Here is a 12732-nt window from a genome sequence, read left to right on the forward strand (position 1 = left end):
CAATAAACAGAGGATTGGAGAAAAAAAGTTTGAATTTTGACATGAGAAGATAAGAGAAAGAGAGGACATACTGTTAAGAGAGCAGCAACATAATTAGATGATGTAGGAGGAGGAGGAGAATGAAAGAGAAGGAAGAGGAGATAAATGGCAATAGATGAAAATGATAAATGGCAATAGATGAAATAAAGCTTATGGAGAGAAGGATGTGTGAAAATAAGAGTTGGGGGGGGGTAGAAAAAGAGATGAGTGGAGATAAGTTGGGAGGGGGGTAAAGATAAGAAATAAGGCAGCTGGAACAAGGGTATAGAATTTGATTGTTGAGGTAGTGAAGACACTAGAATGAGATAAAATGTTGGAAACATTGGTGCAAAGTCAGAGCGAGTTGTTTGGCTTCTTTAACAGGAGACTAACTCTCTCTCTCTCTCTTTGACACAGACACACAGACACGCACACACACACACACACACACACATGAAGGAATTTCTTTGCAGTCACACATCCTGCTAAAAATATCTGCCAAGTCTCCCTTAAATCACATCCTACCCAGTCTACATTACCCAAGGACACATTGAGTAATGTAGACTGAGAAACATTATTGTTTATTAATTATTTTCAAAAAAAAAAAAAAAATCTGATAAATTCAATTTGATAGACTTCTTGATCTCTGTCGAATTTATACAACTGTCTTCTCCATTTTCACTCATCAAAAACAAAAGTTTAGAATTATTTTTATCATATATTATCATAATTTGTAATAATTTTTAAAATCATATATTTATTATTCATTTATGAATATATAACATTCCATACATTTCTATTATCTATACCTGTGGACATATATTATCATATATGTCCCATGCTTTGTGTGCTGTTGCATTGTATTGTTAAGCTTGTGTCTTTGTTGCCCTCGATCTAAAATCCACTACCACCACCACCAGATAATTCTTCTTTATTATGACAATAGTCTTTAAATCTCCAAATATAATGATTCAGAATAATATAAATTTGTGCAACAAAACTTAAAAGTCACTAAATAGTCAAGATCTTGAAAGGTTTTAAGGTAAAAGAATTGTTAATACTTTTGTTACTATATTTCTAATGAAATGCACTTCCACTGTTTCAATTAATTTAAAAAATTATGAAGAATTTAGTAAAATACTATCGTCATTAAGCTGGTGTTTGGAACATAAATTAATATGAAATTTTGATGGATGGTTTCGATTAAGGTCTCTTTAAAACAAGAAGTTTGTAACATAGAACCAGAGGTTGTGTCAAGCAGGCTAGTATCAAAAGGGCTAAATTGGGATATTTGCCTCTTCCAAGAAAACGTTTGTCATAAACTGAAGTATTGAGATTCATGTCAGACTGAACAAAGAATGCATTTTATATAGAGATAAAGTGCAGTAAAAGGACAGGAATTATAAGTGAGCACAACAAAGTATCAACCAGGTAGTCACTTTAGGGTTTCCTTTCTATGTCCTTTAGAATCTACAAACACACTGAGTTTACATAAACATCTATCAGGGACAAACTTGAAGACAAAATATTCCAAATGAATGTAAAAATATGCAGTTGAAAGACCAAATCTTTATCAACTTCAAGTACTTCGAGTGTAGTGAGCGGGGTGTAGCTCTCCAGTAGATCACAGCAACAAAAGTTAGATGACCATTTTCCATTTCTAGATGAAATCCACTTCATATAGGTTTGTTGTTCATATTTTTAGGAAAGACAGAACTTCAAAATTTTGTATTTCTATACAAATAAGGTGTGATAATTCTGATATCTTTAATCTTTCACTCGTTTTAGTCATCAGACTGCAGCCATGCAGTCAAATGACTGAAGAATATTTTAGCTGAATGAATCAACCCCAGTACTTATTTTTTTGTTAAGCCTAGTACTTATTCTATCAGCTTCTTTTGCTGAACTGCTTAGTTATGGGGATGTAAACACACCAACATTGGTTGTCAAGCAGTGGTTGGTGACAAACACACACATATATGACAGGCTTCTTTCAGTTTCTGTCTACCAAAACTTCTCACAAGGCTTTGGTTGGCCCAAGGCTATAGTAGATGACACTTGCCTAAGGTGCCACACAGTGGGACTGAACCCAGAACCATGTGGTTGGGAAGTAAGCTTCTTACCACACAGCCATGCCTGCACTTTTTGCAAGAAATTTTCATTATCATTCTTGTTATTACTCTGATATATTTTGTTTCTTATTTTTAATGAGTCTGTGCATGTCACATCACATTAAGTAATTTCTTGAAGTTGCAATCTAACAGCCAGCTCGAGATTGTTCTTTTTCTTGAGTCTTATTAACTTGTGGTGCTTCACTATAACAAGAGTTGATTTAAGATAAAATAAAAGCCTACAGGTGTAAGAACTATTGTTTAAAAATGGGATGAAAGTATAAATGAATATAAAAAGTACATGGTGACTTCAAAAAAGTAGTTTTATGAATGAATAAACACAAATGAAATAGAATGAAAATTAAAAGAAAAGCATAAGCTAAAGTAACAATAAAATTAGCTTTTCGTTAATAGAAGAGATTATTTCTGTAGCAGTTAATTGTTTTTTTTTTTTTTTTGCTATGGGCAACTACCTATCTAACAATATAAAATCTGTGCCTATCTATTTATCCATCCATCCCCATCGCTTCTATGAAAAGGAAAACATGGTGTTGAACAAAAGAACAACTTAATAAATGCTTCAGGCATATTTTACTGCTTTTGTTAAACTGACTTTTAAGTACAAAAACAAACACGTGGCCTCATGCTCAAGTAAGAAGAAATTATTATTACTGTTGTCAACATTGTTGTTATTATTATTATTATCATTATTATTATTAAAGCGGTGAGCTGGCAGAATCGTTAGCATGCCAGGTGAAATGCTTAGCAGTATTTCTTCTGTCTGCATCTTTTAAGTTCAAATTCCACTGGGGTTGACTTTACCATTCATCCTTTCTGGGTTGATAAAATAAGTACCAGTTGAGCACTAGGGGTTAATGTAATTAACTATCCCCTGCCCGCCAAATTTAAGGCTTTGTCCTTATAGTAGAAACAATTATTATTATTATCTTTATAATATAGGGCAGCGAGCTGACAGAATTGTTAGCACACTGGGCAAATTGTTTAGCTGCATTTCGTCCATCTTTACATTCTGAGTTCAAATTCTGATGAGATTGACATTGCTTTTCATCATTTCGGGGTCAATAAAATAAGTACCAGTTGATCACCAGTGTAGATGTAATTGACATACACCCTCCCACCAAATTGCTGGCCTTGTACTTATAGTAGAAAAGATTATCATTATTACTACTACTACTATGACGACTACTACTACTACTACTACTATTTTTTTTTACCACCACCATAAGTTACTACTATTATTACTACTAAAGCAGTGAGCTGGTGGAATTGTTAGTACATTGGGCAAAATGCTTAGTGGTATTTCTTCTGGATCTTTGAATTCAGAGTTGACGGTCAACTTTGCCTTTCTTCCTTTTTGGATCAACAAAATAAGTACCAGTCGAGCAGTGGGGTTAATGTTATTGATTAATCCCATCCCTCAAAATTTCAGGCCTTGTGCCAATAGTAGAAAGGATTATAATAAGTGAAAAAAAGTGATGATTTGAAAGAAACAGTAGAGTCCTGCAGTATTCATTTCTCTTCCTCAAGTGTCAACTCTTGTTGGATTTAAATTAAATATTTCCTCAATCAAGAGTCAATAAAAGATGATTTTAGTCAATTTTTGGAGTCATTGTAATGGACTCTCGTTCAGACAGGGTAATCTTTTCTGAGAAACAGGTTCCATGAGATATGGCTTATCATCAGGCAGACTACCAAAAAGATTCAAGTTAAATTATCAGGTGAAGAAATAGTAGGTTTCTCAGGTGACTTTAATAGTGCTGGTGGCACGAGAAAAACACCTGGTACACACTGTAAAGTGGTTGGCATTATGAAGGGCATACAGCTGTAGAAACCACGCCAAAGGAGTCACTGGAGGATTTTGTGGTATTTGGATCTACTGGATCTTGTCAAACCATCCAACCCAAGCCAGCATGTTTTACATGGGTGTTAAATAATGATACACATATGCATATATATGTGTGTGTATATACATTCTTTTATTTTTTTACTTGTTTCAATTATTGGTCGCAAGAGATAAAGAGTTGACTCCTCCATAACTAGTTGTCCCATTCCCCTACCTAATCTGATACATTAGCAGTTCCCTAATATATACTCAATTTTTTCATCATTTGTAAATCTTGAAATATCAGCAGCATATCCTGTAAACAGAAAAAAAAAAGAAAAAGTTTATCTGTTTTTTTTCCTTTCTGTTTAACTTACATTTCCTTCTTCTCCAAATTTCTCTAACATCTCCCATGCTGTGGATTCATTGAAAACTGAAATAAAAATATAAAAAATGGTTATCAGACTGTGCAAAATAAGGAAGGAAATAAGGGAGAGAGAAAATTTAAGAAATTAAGATGAAAATCAGAAAAGAAATAAAACCACATAATAATAAAGAAATGACACCATTTGAATTTACAAAAAAAAAAAAAACAACAAAAAAACCCCCAGAAGTTTTGAGCATATATTCCTCTCTGTTCAAATAACATTGGTAGCACAGAACATCAAAGTTTCTTTCCATTTAACCCTTTAGTGTTTAAACCGGCCATATCTAGCCCAAATATTCTATATGTTTTATATTCAAACAGGCTAGATCTGGCCTCTCACACCTAACCTACATTGACATTCTAAAAATAAACAATCACATCATTGAAACCTCAAAGCTATGAGATAATGCATGATTAACTCAAAACAATTTGAGTGAGAAAGTATTACATTTAACAGAGTGATCTGAACACTAAAGGGTTAAAGATCTTTTCAGTTTGGTTGCCAATTTTCAAAAATTCAGTTTATTAAAAATTTTAAAATTTGGTACATTAATGTAGTTTTCCAAGCTGAATCTCGAAAGATATTTCACTTTTTCCAGAAAATTTTTAAAAAGAAGTTTATAGAGGTTTAAAGTTTCATAATTTTTACCCAGTCAGAAAACAAGATTTGGAAGCTGTCATTTTGTGCGTGACACAACATATCAACTGTAAACAGAAAAGCCGTTGGAAAACCGATTATAGCAGCAACTCCAAATTTGTTCGACAATAACTTTTCAGCATGGTCGCAGTCAAATGACTGAATGATAAAAGACGCGTGGGTGTGTGTGTGTTTGTCCCACACCATCGCTTGACAACCAGTGTTGGTTTGTTTACGTCCCCGTATCAAGAGACTGATACAAGAACCAGGTAAAATAGAAAAAGAATTACTGAGAACTCGTTCGTCTATAACCCTTCAAGGCTGTGCCCGGGAAGGCAGCAGTCTGAAACAAAAGTTATACTTGCTACAATGGGTAAAGAGCTTGTATCGTCTTTAATCCGAACCGAACATTCAGATTGATAGAAAACATGTCATCAGCCAAAAGCTCAGTGTTTTAATTAGTAACTGAGCACTTTAATTCCACTACTGCTGAGTTTGAAATATTACAAGTAGTAAAATACGTAAGAAAAAAAAAATGAACGAACAGGTTGAAAGAATAAGATATCAAGAGTTGTCTCCCTGAGACCAATGTACCAACTCACTAACGAGGGGGCTTTCTGTGTGGTCACTCGCTTGCTTTGCAAGAAATAGCAGTTAAATCAGCACTCCATTTCCGTTTCTAGAGTCCCACAACAGTAAAAATATTTTACTTTGTTAGGAGTAGGTGTTTTCAGGTCAAAAATGGAAATCTTTCCATTAGCGAATAATAATTGTTTCAATACGTTCGCATCAATATTATTAGTAGTAATACTGAGACCAGATTTGAACTGGATTCTGAATGATGTGCTCTGTATATTTATCACGATAGTATCTCTTGCAATTAGCACCCAGATCCTTTTTTTTTTTTTTCATACTTGCTATATCATTTGCCCAACAAAGTATAAAACTGATGACTTATACATAGATAATTTTGCTAGGAAAATGTATGTTCAGGATGACAATTTCTTTCTACAAATTTTTAATGTACCACTATAGGGCAATCATCTGCACGATGTGGGTCGTATGAGTTTCATATCCTCACAACAATCAGGAAAGTTAAATGATAATGTTTCACAAAAGTAAATACGTCTCGTGTATTTGCTGTTCTAACACTCTGCTGTTAATATTCAATACACTTAGGTAGTTAAAAAGTCATGCTTTGTTCATATAAAAATGAATGTAATCAGAGAATATTTAAAGCAAAACTTGGGATTCTGCTATAGTTTCTGCATGTTAAGGATGGAATTAATCAAGGAATTGAAAAAGAAATTTGAAAGGAAGTTCTAATGATATAGCAAGAACATAATATATTTCTTTACTACCCACAAGGGGCTAAACACAGAGGGGACAAACAAGGACAGACAAAGGGATTAAGTCGATTACATCGACCCTAGTGCGTAACTGGTACTTAATTTATCGACCCCGAAAGGATGAAAGGCAAAGTCGACCTCGGCGGAATTTGAACTCGGAATGTAATGGCAGATGAAATACGGCTACGCATTTTGCCCGGCGTGCTAGCGTTTCTGCCAGCTCGCCGCAAGAACATAATAAATGTTTAAAACTGAGCCCTTAGAATTAAAGTTCATACATATAATGATGACTAAGCAAAGGAATAGATAGGAATGTTGCAGGATATGAAGCATAATAATATTTAAGGAGTGCAGCAGCATTCCAAGTAAGCTGGCTCTATGAACCAATATTTAACTAGTACTAAATATAGTGTTTCAACCATGTAAGTTGATGAAATCTAAACATATTGATGAGGCTATGGTTTAAGACAGCACAGAGTTCATTCTAAGAAGCAGATAAGTTATGTTACTAAGGCAATCTAATCATTGTTGGAATGATAAAATAAGATCCTTCTGATATTAAGAGTGAGTATTAGTGTCTAGAATATAAAGGAATTTAAAGAAGTTTAGAACTTTTCCCTATATGCAAAAAAAACAAAACTATTTGACATTTGTGAAATTCAGACTCAGAAAGTACATTGATGATGATACACAAAACTCTTTGCACAAAGGAAACAAAAAGTGAATATATATGTACATGTGTGTGTGTGTGTGTGTGTGAGAGAGAGAGAAGTGGACTCTCCCATCAACTTTGACAAATGAACTTTCAGTTGTTCAGTAAAATAAATGACCTACTCATTGAATTAGTAAGTGGAGTGGCTGTATTTTCTATTGATGTGTGTAGTTTTAATGCAATTTCCAAGTAGAATCAATGTAACAAGACTAGACTTTTGAATCATGGGTACAGTCCATCTGAATAGCTTCTTCACAGATTATGTCTACCAAGTTTATTCCCAAGGCTTGATTCCACCCAAGCCTTGTGAGTAAAGGCACTTTCTCAAGCTGCTATGCAACGGGATCGAACCTTGAACCTCAATATTGCATTTAGCCTTGCCTCTGTCCCTTATGCATGCATATATACATACATACAAACAAACAAGCAAAAAACAAATAAGTTGTTGTGTGCAGTGAATAGTGAGAATCAGAGCAATGACACCCATATTCATTCTGGTAGATTCATCATCATCATCATCGTTTAGCGTCCGTTTTCCATGCTAGCATGGGTTGGACGGTTCTACTGGGGTCTGTGAAGCCAGAAGGCTTCATCAGGCCCAGTTAAATATGGCAGTGTTTCTACGGCTGGATGCCCTTCCTAACGCCAACCACTCCGTGAGTGTAGTGAGTGCTTTTTACGTGCCACCCGCACAGGTGCCAGACAGAGCTGGCAAACGGCCACGAACGGATGGTGCTTTTTATGTGCCACCGGCACGGGGGCCAGGCGAGGCTGGCAACGGACACGAACGGATGGTGCTTTTTACGTGCCACCGGCACGAGGCCAGTCGGGGCGGCGCTGGCAACGGTCACGAAATGGAAGGTTCTCTTACATGCCACCGGCACTGGTAACACATCTGCAATTTCCATTGATCGATTTCGATTCTGATCCTCACTTGCCTCAACAGGTCTTCACAAGTAGAGTTTAGACTGTGAATATGCTAATCAATGTTATATTTCATCATTGGAGAAAAACTTCTTTCAGATAAATATGTGTTCATAACATACTTGATTCATTAGCAAAGCGGGACTTTGGGACATCAGGTGTTTTGACATCATTCTGTCTCCTCAGCCAAAGCCACCTTAGATTCATTAGTCTGGTGTACAGATGGGAGATTTAAGACAGTAGGGTGTCTTTAGAACAAGACATGAAGGTGAAAGGATGATAGAAGGTTTTGAATAAAGACAGATCTGATACCATCCCTTGGTAATGAGATTGAATAGAGAATATCACACAAAATGTGGGAAAGGAAGAGTGAGTGATAGGAAGAGATAAGATGGCAGATGAAGAAGAGAGGATGAACAAATCTAATTTCAACTCAACTAATCACAAAATTTTCGATCTAATTGAAGACATGCAATTCTTATGCTCTCAAGCAAATTGCATACAGGCACATTGGTTTCTCAGAGAGATATACATTTTTTTTTTATTAATGTGTATCGCATCCTACAAACCAAAATTAGTTTTATCATTTTATGGTAGTGATACCAGTCTGCACATAGCATTTCTGTCAAATGTCATTCAAAATGTCAATTAGCAATCATTTTCCTGTTCTTCGTCAGCAAATGATGAAAGTATTGATCCATCTTTTCAGAAATTTTTTTAGTTACTACCCTGATTGAAGATAGTCAGAAAAAACATTAGTTTCATTGAAAAGATTTACAATATGATAAACCATAGTTACTGAGCCTTCAACATCAGCAGTTATAGTTAAAAATCTCTATTTCAGCTTATGCAGTTAAAAAATTCTTGATCACATTTTTGTTGATAAACACTTTTATTTCCCAACACAACAGATCTTAGCAGGAGATAATCAAATAGTTATGAATAGTTTGTCTTATTTAGAATATTAAAATATTAAAATAAAAATAATTTTTTTCTCAAATGTGCTTAAATTAAGTGACATTTGCATTCGAGGTTCAACAAATACAGTTGGTAGTCCTTTACCTGAAATACTTGGGACCAGACTGGAAGTGTTTTGGATTTCAAAATGATGACATATTTGTTTTTAGTACATTGGAACAGCTTGGGTCTGGGACCCAGATCTAAATATATGTATTTACATTTCATAATACAGTTTCAGGCTTGGTTATGTGGTTAAGAAGCTTGTAACCATGTGGTTTTGGGTTCAGTCCCACTGCACAGCACTTGGAGCAAATATCTTCTACTATATCCATGGACTGACCAATGACCTTATGAGTGAATTTGGTAGATGGAAACTGTGTGGAAGCTTGTTGTATATCTGTGTGTGTGTATGCATGTGTAAGTGTGTGTGTGTGTGTGTGTGTTCCTGTTTGACAACCAGTGTTGATTTGCTTATGCCCCTATAACTCAGTGGTCAGGTGAAAGAGATCTGATAGAATAAAAACCAGACCTAAAAAAAAGTACTGGATTTATTTGTTCATCTAAGCCCTTCAAGGCAGTGCTCCAGCATGGCTGCAGTCTAATGATTACAAGATATACTGTGACGAGTAGTTTTATAAAAATCTTGTGATAGTCCAATTTCACATGACATTAATTTTCACCAAAATAATTCTTATTACACTTTTTACTATCAACTTGTCAACAACATAGAACAATTTAAAAAAAACCTTTCCAATTACCTTCAAGAATTTCCCAATTGTGGCACTTCTAATATGCAAAAGAAATATTTGATTTTGGTTATACTCTTTTGGTATCAACCTGCCTGAGACTGACCCTGATTCTATGATAAAAAATTTATCATCATCATCAACAACATTTAACATCCTTTTTCCATGCTGGAATGGATTGAACAGCTTGGCAGGAGCTGACAGGGTGAGGGGCTGCACCAGGTTTCATAGTTTGTTTTGGCTTAGTTTCTACAGCTGGATGCCCTTCCTAACACCAACAACTTTACAGAGTGTACTTGGTGTTTTTTACGTGGCACCAGCACCTATACCAATGCTTTTTGTGTGGCACCTTGATTTTAGGGTCTTAATTCTGTTGTGGTGGGCAGGTCTTCTCGAGTACAACAACGCAACACATATCTTGGTACTCTGTCATCATAAAATTTATATTTTAAAATATTCTAAGTTAAAAACTTTCCGTTAAAATTTTGTGTTAATTTATGTACCAAACACCAGCTTAATAGTGACAGAGTTATTTTACGAAATTCTGCATTATCTAAAAAATTAATTGAAATAAAGGCAGTGTATTTGAACAGAGAAATGATAATGAAAGGGTTAAGAAAATGGATTATATACTGTGCTTTCAATGACTGCATAATGCTAATTAAAATTTTTGTGTGTTTAAACTTAACACTATTTGAAAAAATAAAAAATTCTCATTTTGTCTATATGTAGTTTTGAATCATCAGTAATTAAATAAACGGAAATAATTGAAGTTTACTCATCAGTATATCCTCATTTTTAAACAAAGCAAAGTCACTGTGCATGCGTGTATATATGTGTATGCATGTATGCTTCTATATGTATATGTACATATAAGATTTTTGTTATTAGAAAATTTTGGAATATTGTAGTTAACACTGTTGTTGTTGTTATGTAGTAGAAAGACTATCAAAATGTTTGCTAAGTGGAATAAATTATATCTAAGTGTATCTGTCCTTTGATATTTGAGGTAATAGAAGAGAGAGAAAATATATTAACAAAAATTGAAAAGACTTAAAAAAAAAAAGAAATGTAAACACTTAACTTGGCAGGGTAAAGAAATGAGTCATTCCCTGAGATAAAGCATTTGGATTTGTATGTGTGTGTATGTGTAATTATGTCATAGAAAAAAGCCGAGAGAAATGTAATAACATGCACACTCGTATATACCACACATACCACCACCTGTCTATTTGTTTGCCTGCATGCATGTATGTACATAAGTACATATGTAGGCATCTAAGAGGCATCCATCAGCATTGCAGACTGAGCACACCTGTGGAAGAAGATGAAGAGCAAGTGCTGAAATGATTAGGAAGCCTAATCATTTAAACCTGCAGTCTTGACTGTAGATATCACACACACATTTACACTCTGGTGGAGCCCTGAACCCCACATGGAGGTGTAGGATTACAGCCAAGACACAGCATATCTTGGGTATTTTTGAAGCTGATAAAGCTCATCCCACTTTTTATCTGAGCACAGGCAAAATGCTAGTGTCAGGTTACTGACACCCATACCAGTGGTACATAAAAACACACACTACACTCTCGGAGTGATTGGTGTTATGAATGGCATCCAGCCTCAGAAACCTTGTCAAATCAGGTCGGAAGCTGGTGCAACCCCCAGATTTCCAGTTTTCAGTCAAACTGTCCAACCCATGCCAGCATGGAAAGTGAACATATGATAATGATGATGATGATGGTGTCATGCAAAAAGTACTCATGCCAGTGCCATGTTAAAAGCATCTAGCACATTCTGTAAAGCAGCTGGCATTAGGAAGAGAAACAAAAACCAAGCCAAATCAAACTGGAACCTGGTACAGCTTTCCAGCTTGCCACCTCTGGTCAAACTTTCCAACCTATGCTAGCATGGAAAACAAATGTTAAGGGATGATGATTATAGATGTACATACATACAATTGACATTGTGACATTACTTATGCTTTGCATGCTTGTATGTGATCAGAATTATTCTACCTCTTGACAAAAACAAACTTGCAATCTTATTCAAGCTAACAGTATCCTCTACTGACTTAGCTAAAGAAATTATTTGCTATGTCCTTGACTTGGCTGATCACACCGAAACCTCAGTAACTACCCATTCCCAGTGCATTGGCTGTGTTGCCCCTCATTGCAGGTGATGACCTCTTAGGATCATTTCTATAAAGGATCACATAATCAAGTGGCAGTTCTACAGGAGATGGAGAATCTGGCGATATCAGCCCCTTGAAAACATTATCATAATTAGCAGACATACTTGGGGAAAATATTTAAGAGTTATTTGTTCAATTGATGCTAGATGAGCTTTTTAATCGATATATTTAGTCCAGGTTGTATTTCTGCCAGCACAAATGAGACGAGGAAAATTTTGATAGGTTGTCCTTGTGATGAACCAGTTATCCAGTCTTGTATTTTTATCTTATCTGTTTCAATCATTAGACTGCACCACATTGGGGCACCACCTTGAAGAACTTTAAGTCAAATGAGTTGACCTCAGTTCTTATTTTGCTTTTGAGCCTGATACTTATTCTATCGGTCTCTTTTTGCCAAACTGCTAAGTTACAGAGTTATAAACAAACCAACACCAGTTGTCAATCAGTGGTGGTTGTGGGACACAGACACACACACACACACACACATACATACAGTTTCTGTCTTGGTTGGCCTGAGGCTATAGTAGAAGACACTAGCCCAAGGCACCACACAGTGGGACTGAACCTGCACCCATGTTGTTGGGAAGCAAGCTTCTTACCACACAGCCATGCCTGTACCTATAAAACTGCTTTATTCTAAAAATGGTTTACTGTTTTTTTCTTAAATTATCAACTAATTTCTCAGTTGGAAATAACTTGCATGCACCAGAATAAACTCAGGGTAAGATATAATACAGTTTCAATTACAGTTGAAGCCATTTCACTAGTGCAGGTAATGTACTTGGAAAAAACAAAAAAGTCATGTGACAAA

General features: G+C 35.4%; 1 protein-coding gene across 14 annotated transcripts in view; it reads right to left on the bottom strand.

Moving 5' to 3' along the window:
• The window catches only part of LOC115219128 (protein PFC0760c), a 328821-nt gene that overhangs the window by 173512 nt on the left and 142577 nt on the right, over nt 1-12732 (bottom strand). For all 14 annotated transcript variants that reach the window (XM_036508956.1, XM_036508957.1, XM_036508958.1 and 11 more), the window contains one exon: nt 4350-4405. In XM_036508956.1, coding sequence (XP_036364849.1) covers nt 4350-4405 — 56 coding nt within the window. The remainder of the gene's footprint in view (nt 1-4349; nt 4406-12732) is intronic.

This window comes from Octopus sinensis, linkage group LG14 (genome assembly GCF_006345805.1).
Source record: "Octopus sinensis linkage group LG14, ASM634580v1, whole genome shotgun sequence".
Lineage (NCBI taxonomy): Eukaryota > Metazoa > Mollusca > Cephalopoda > Octopoda > Octopodidae > Octopus > Octopus sinensis.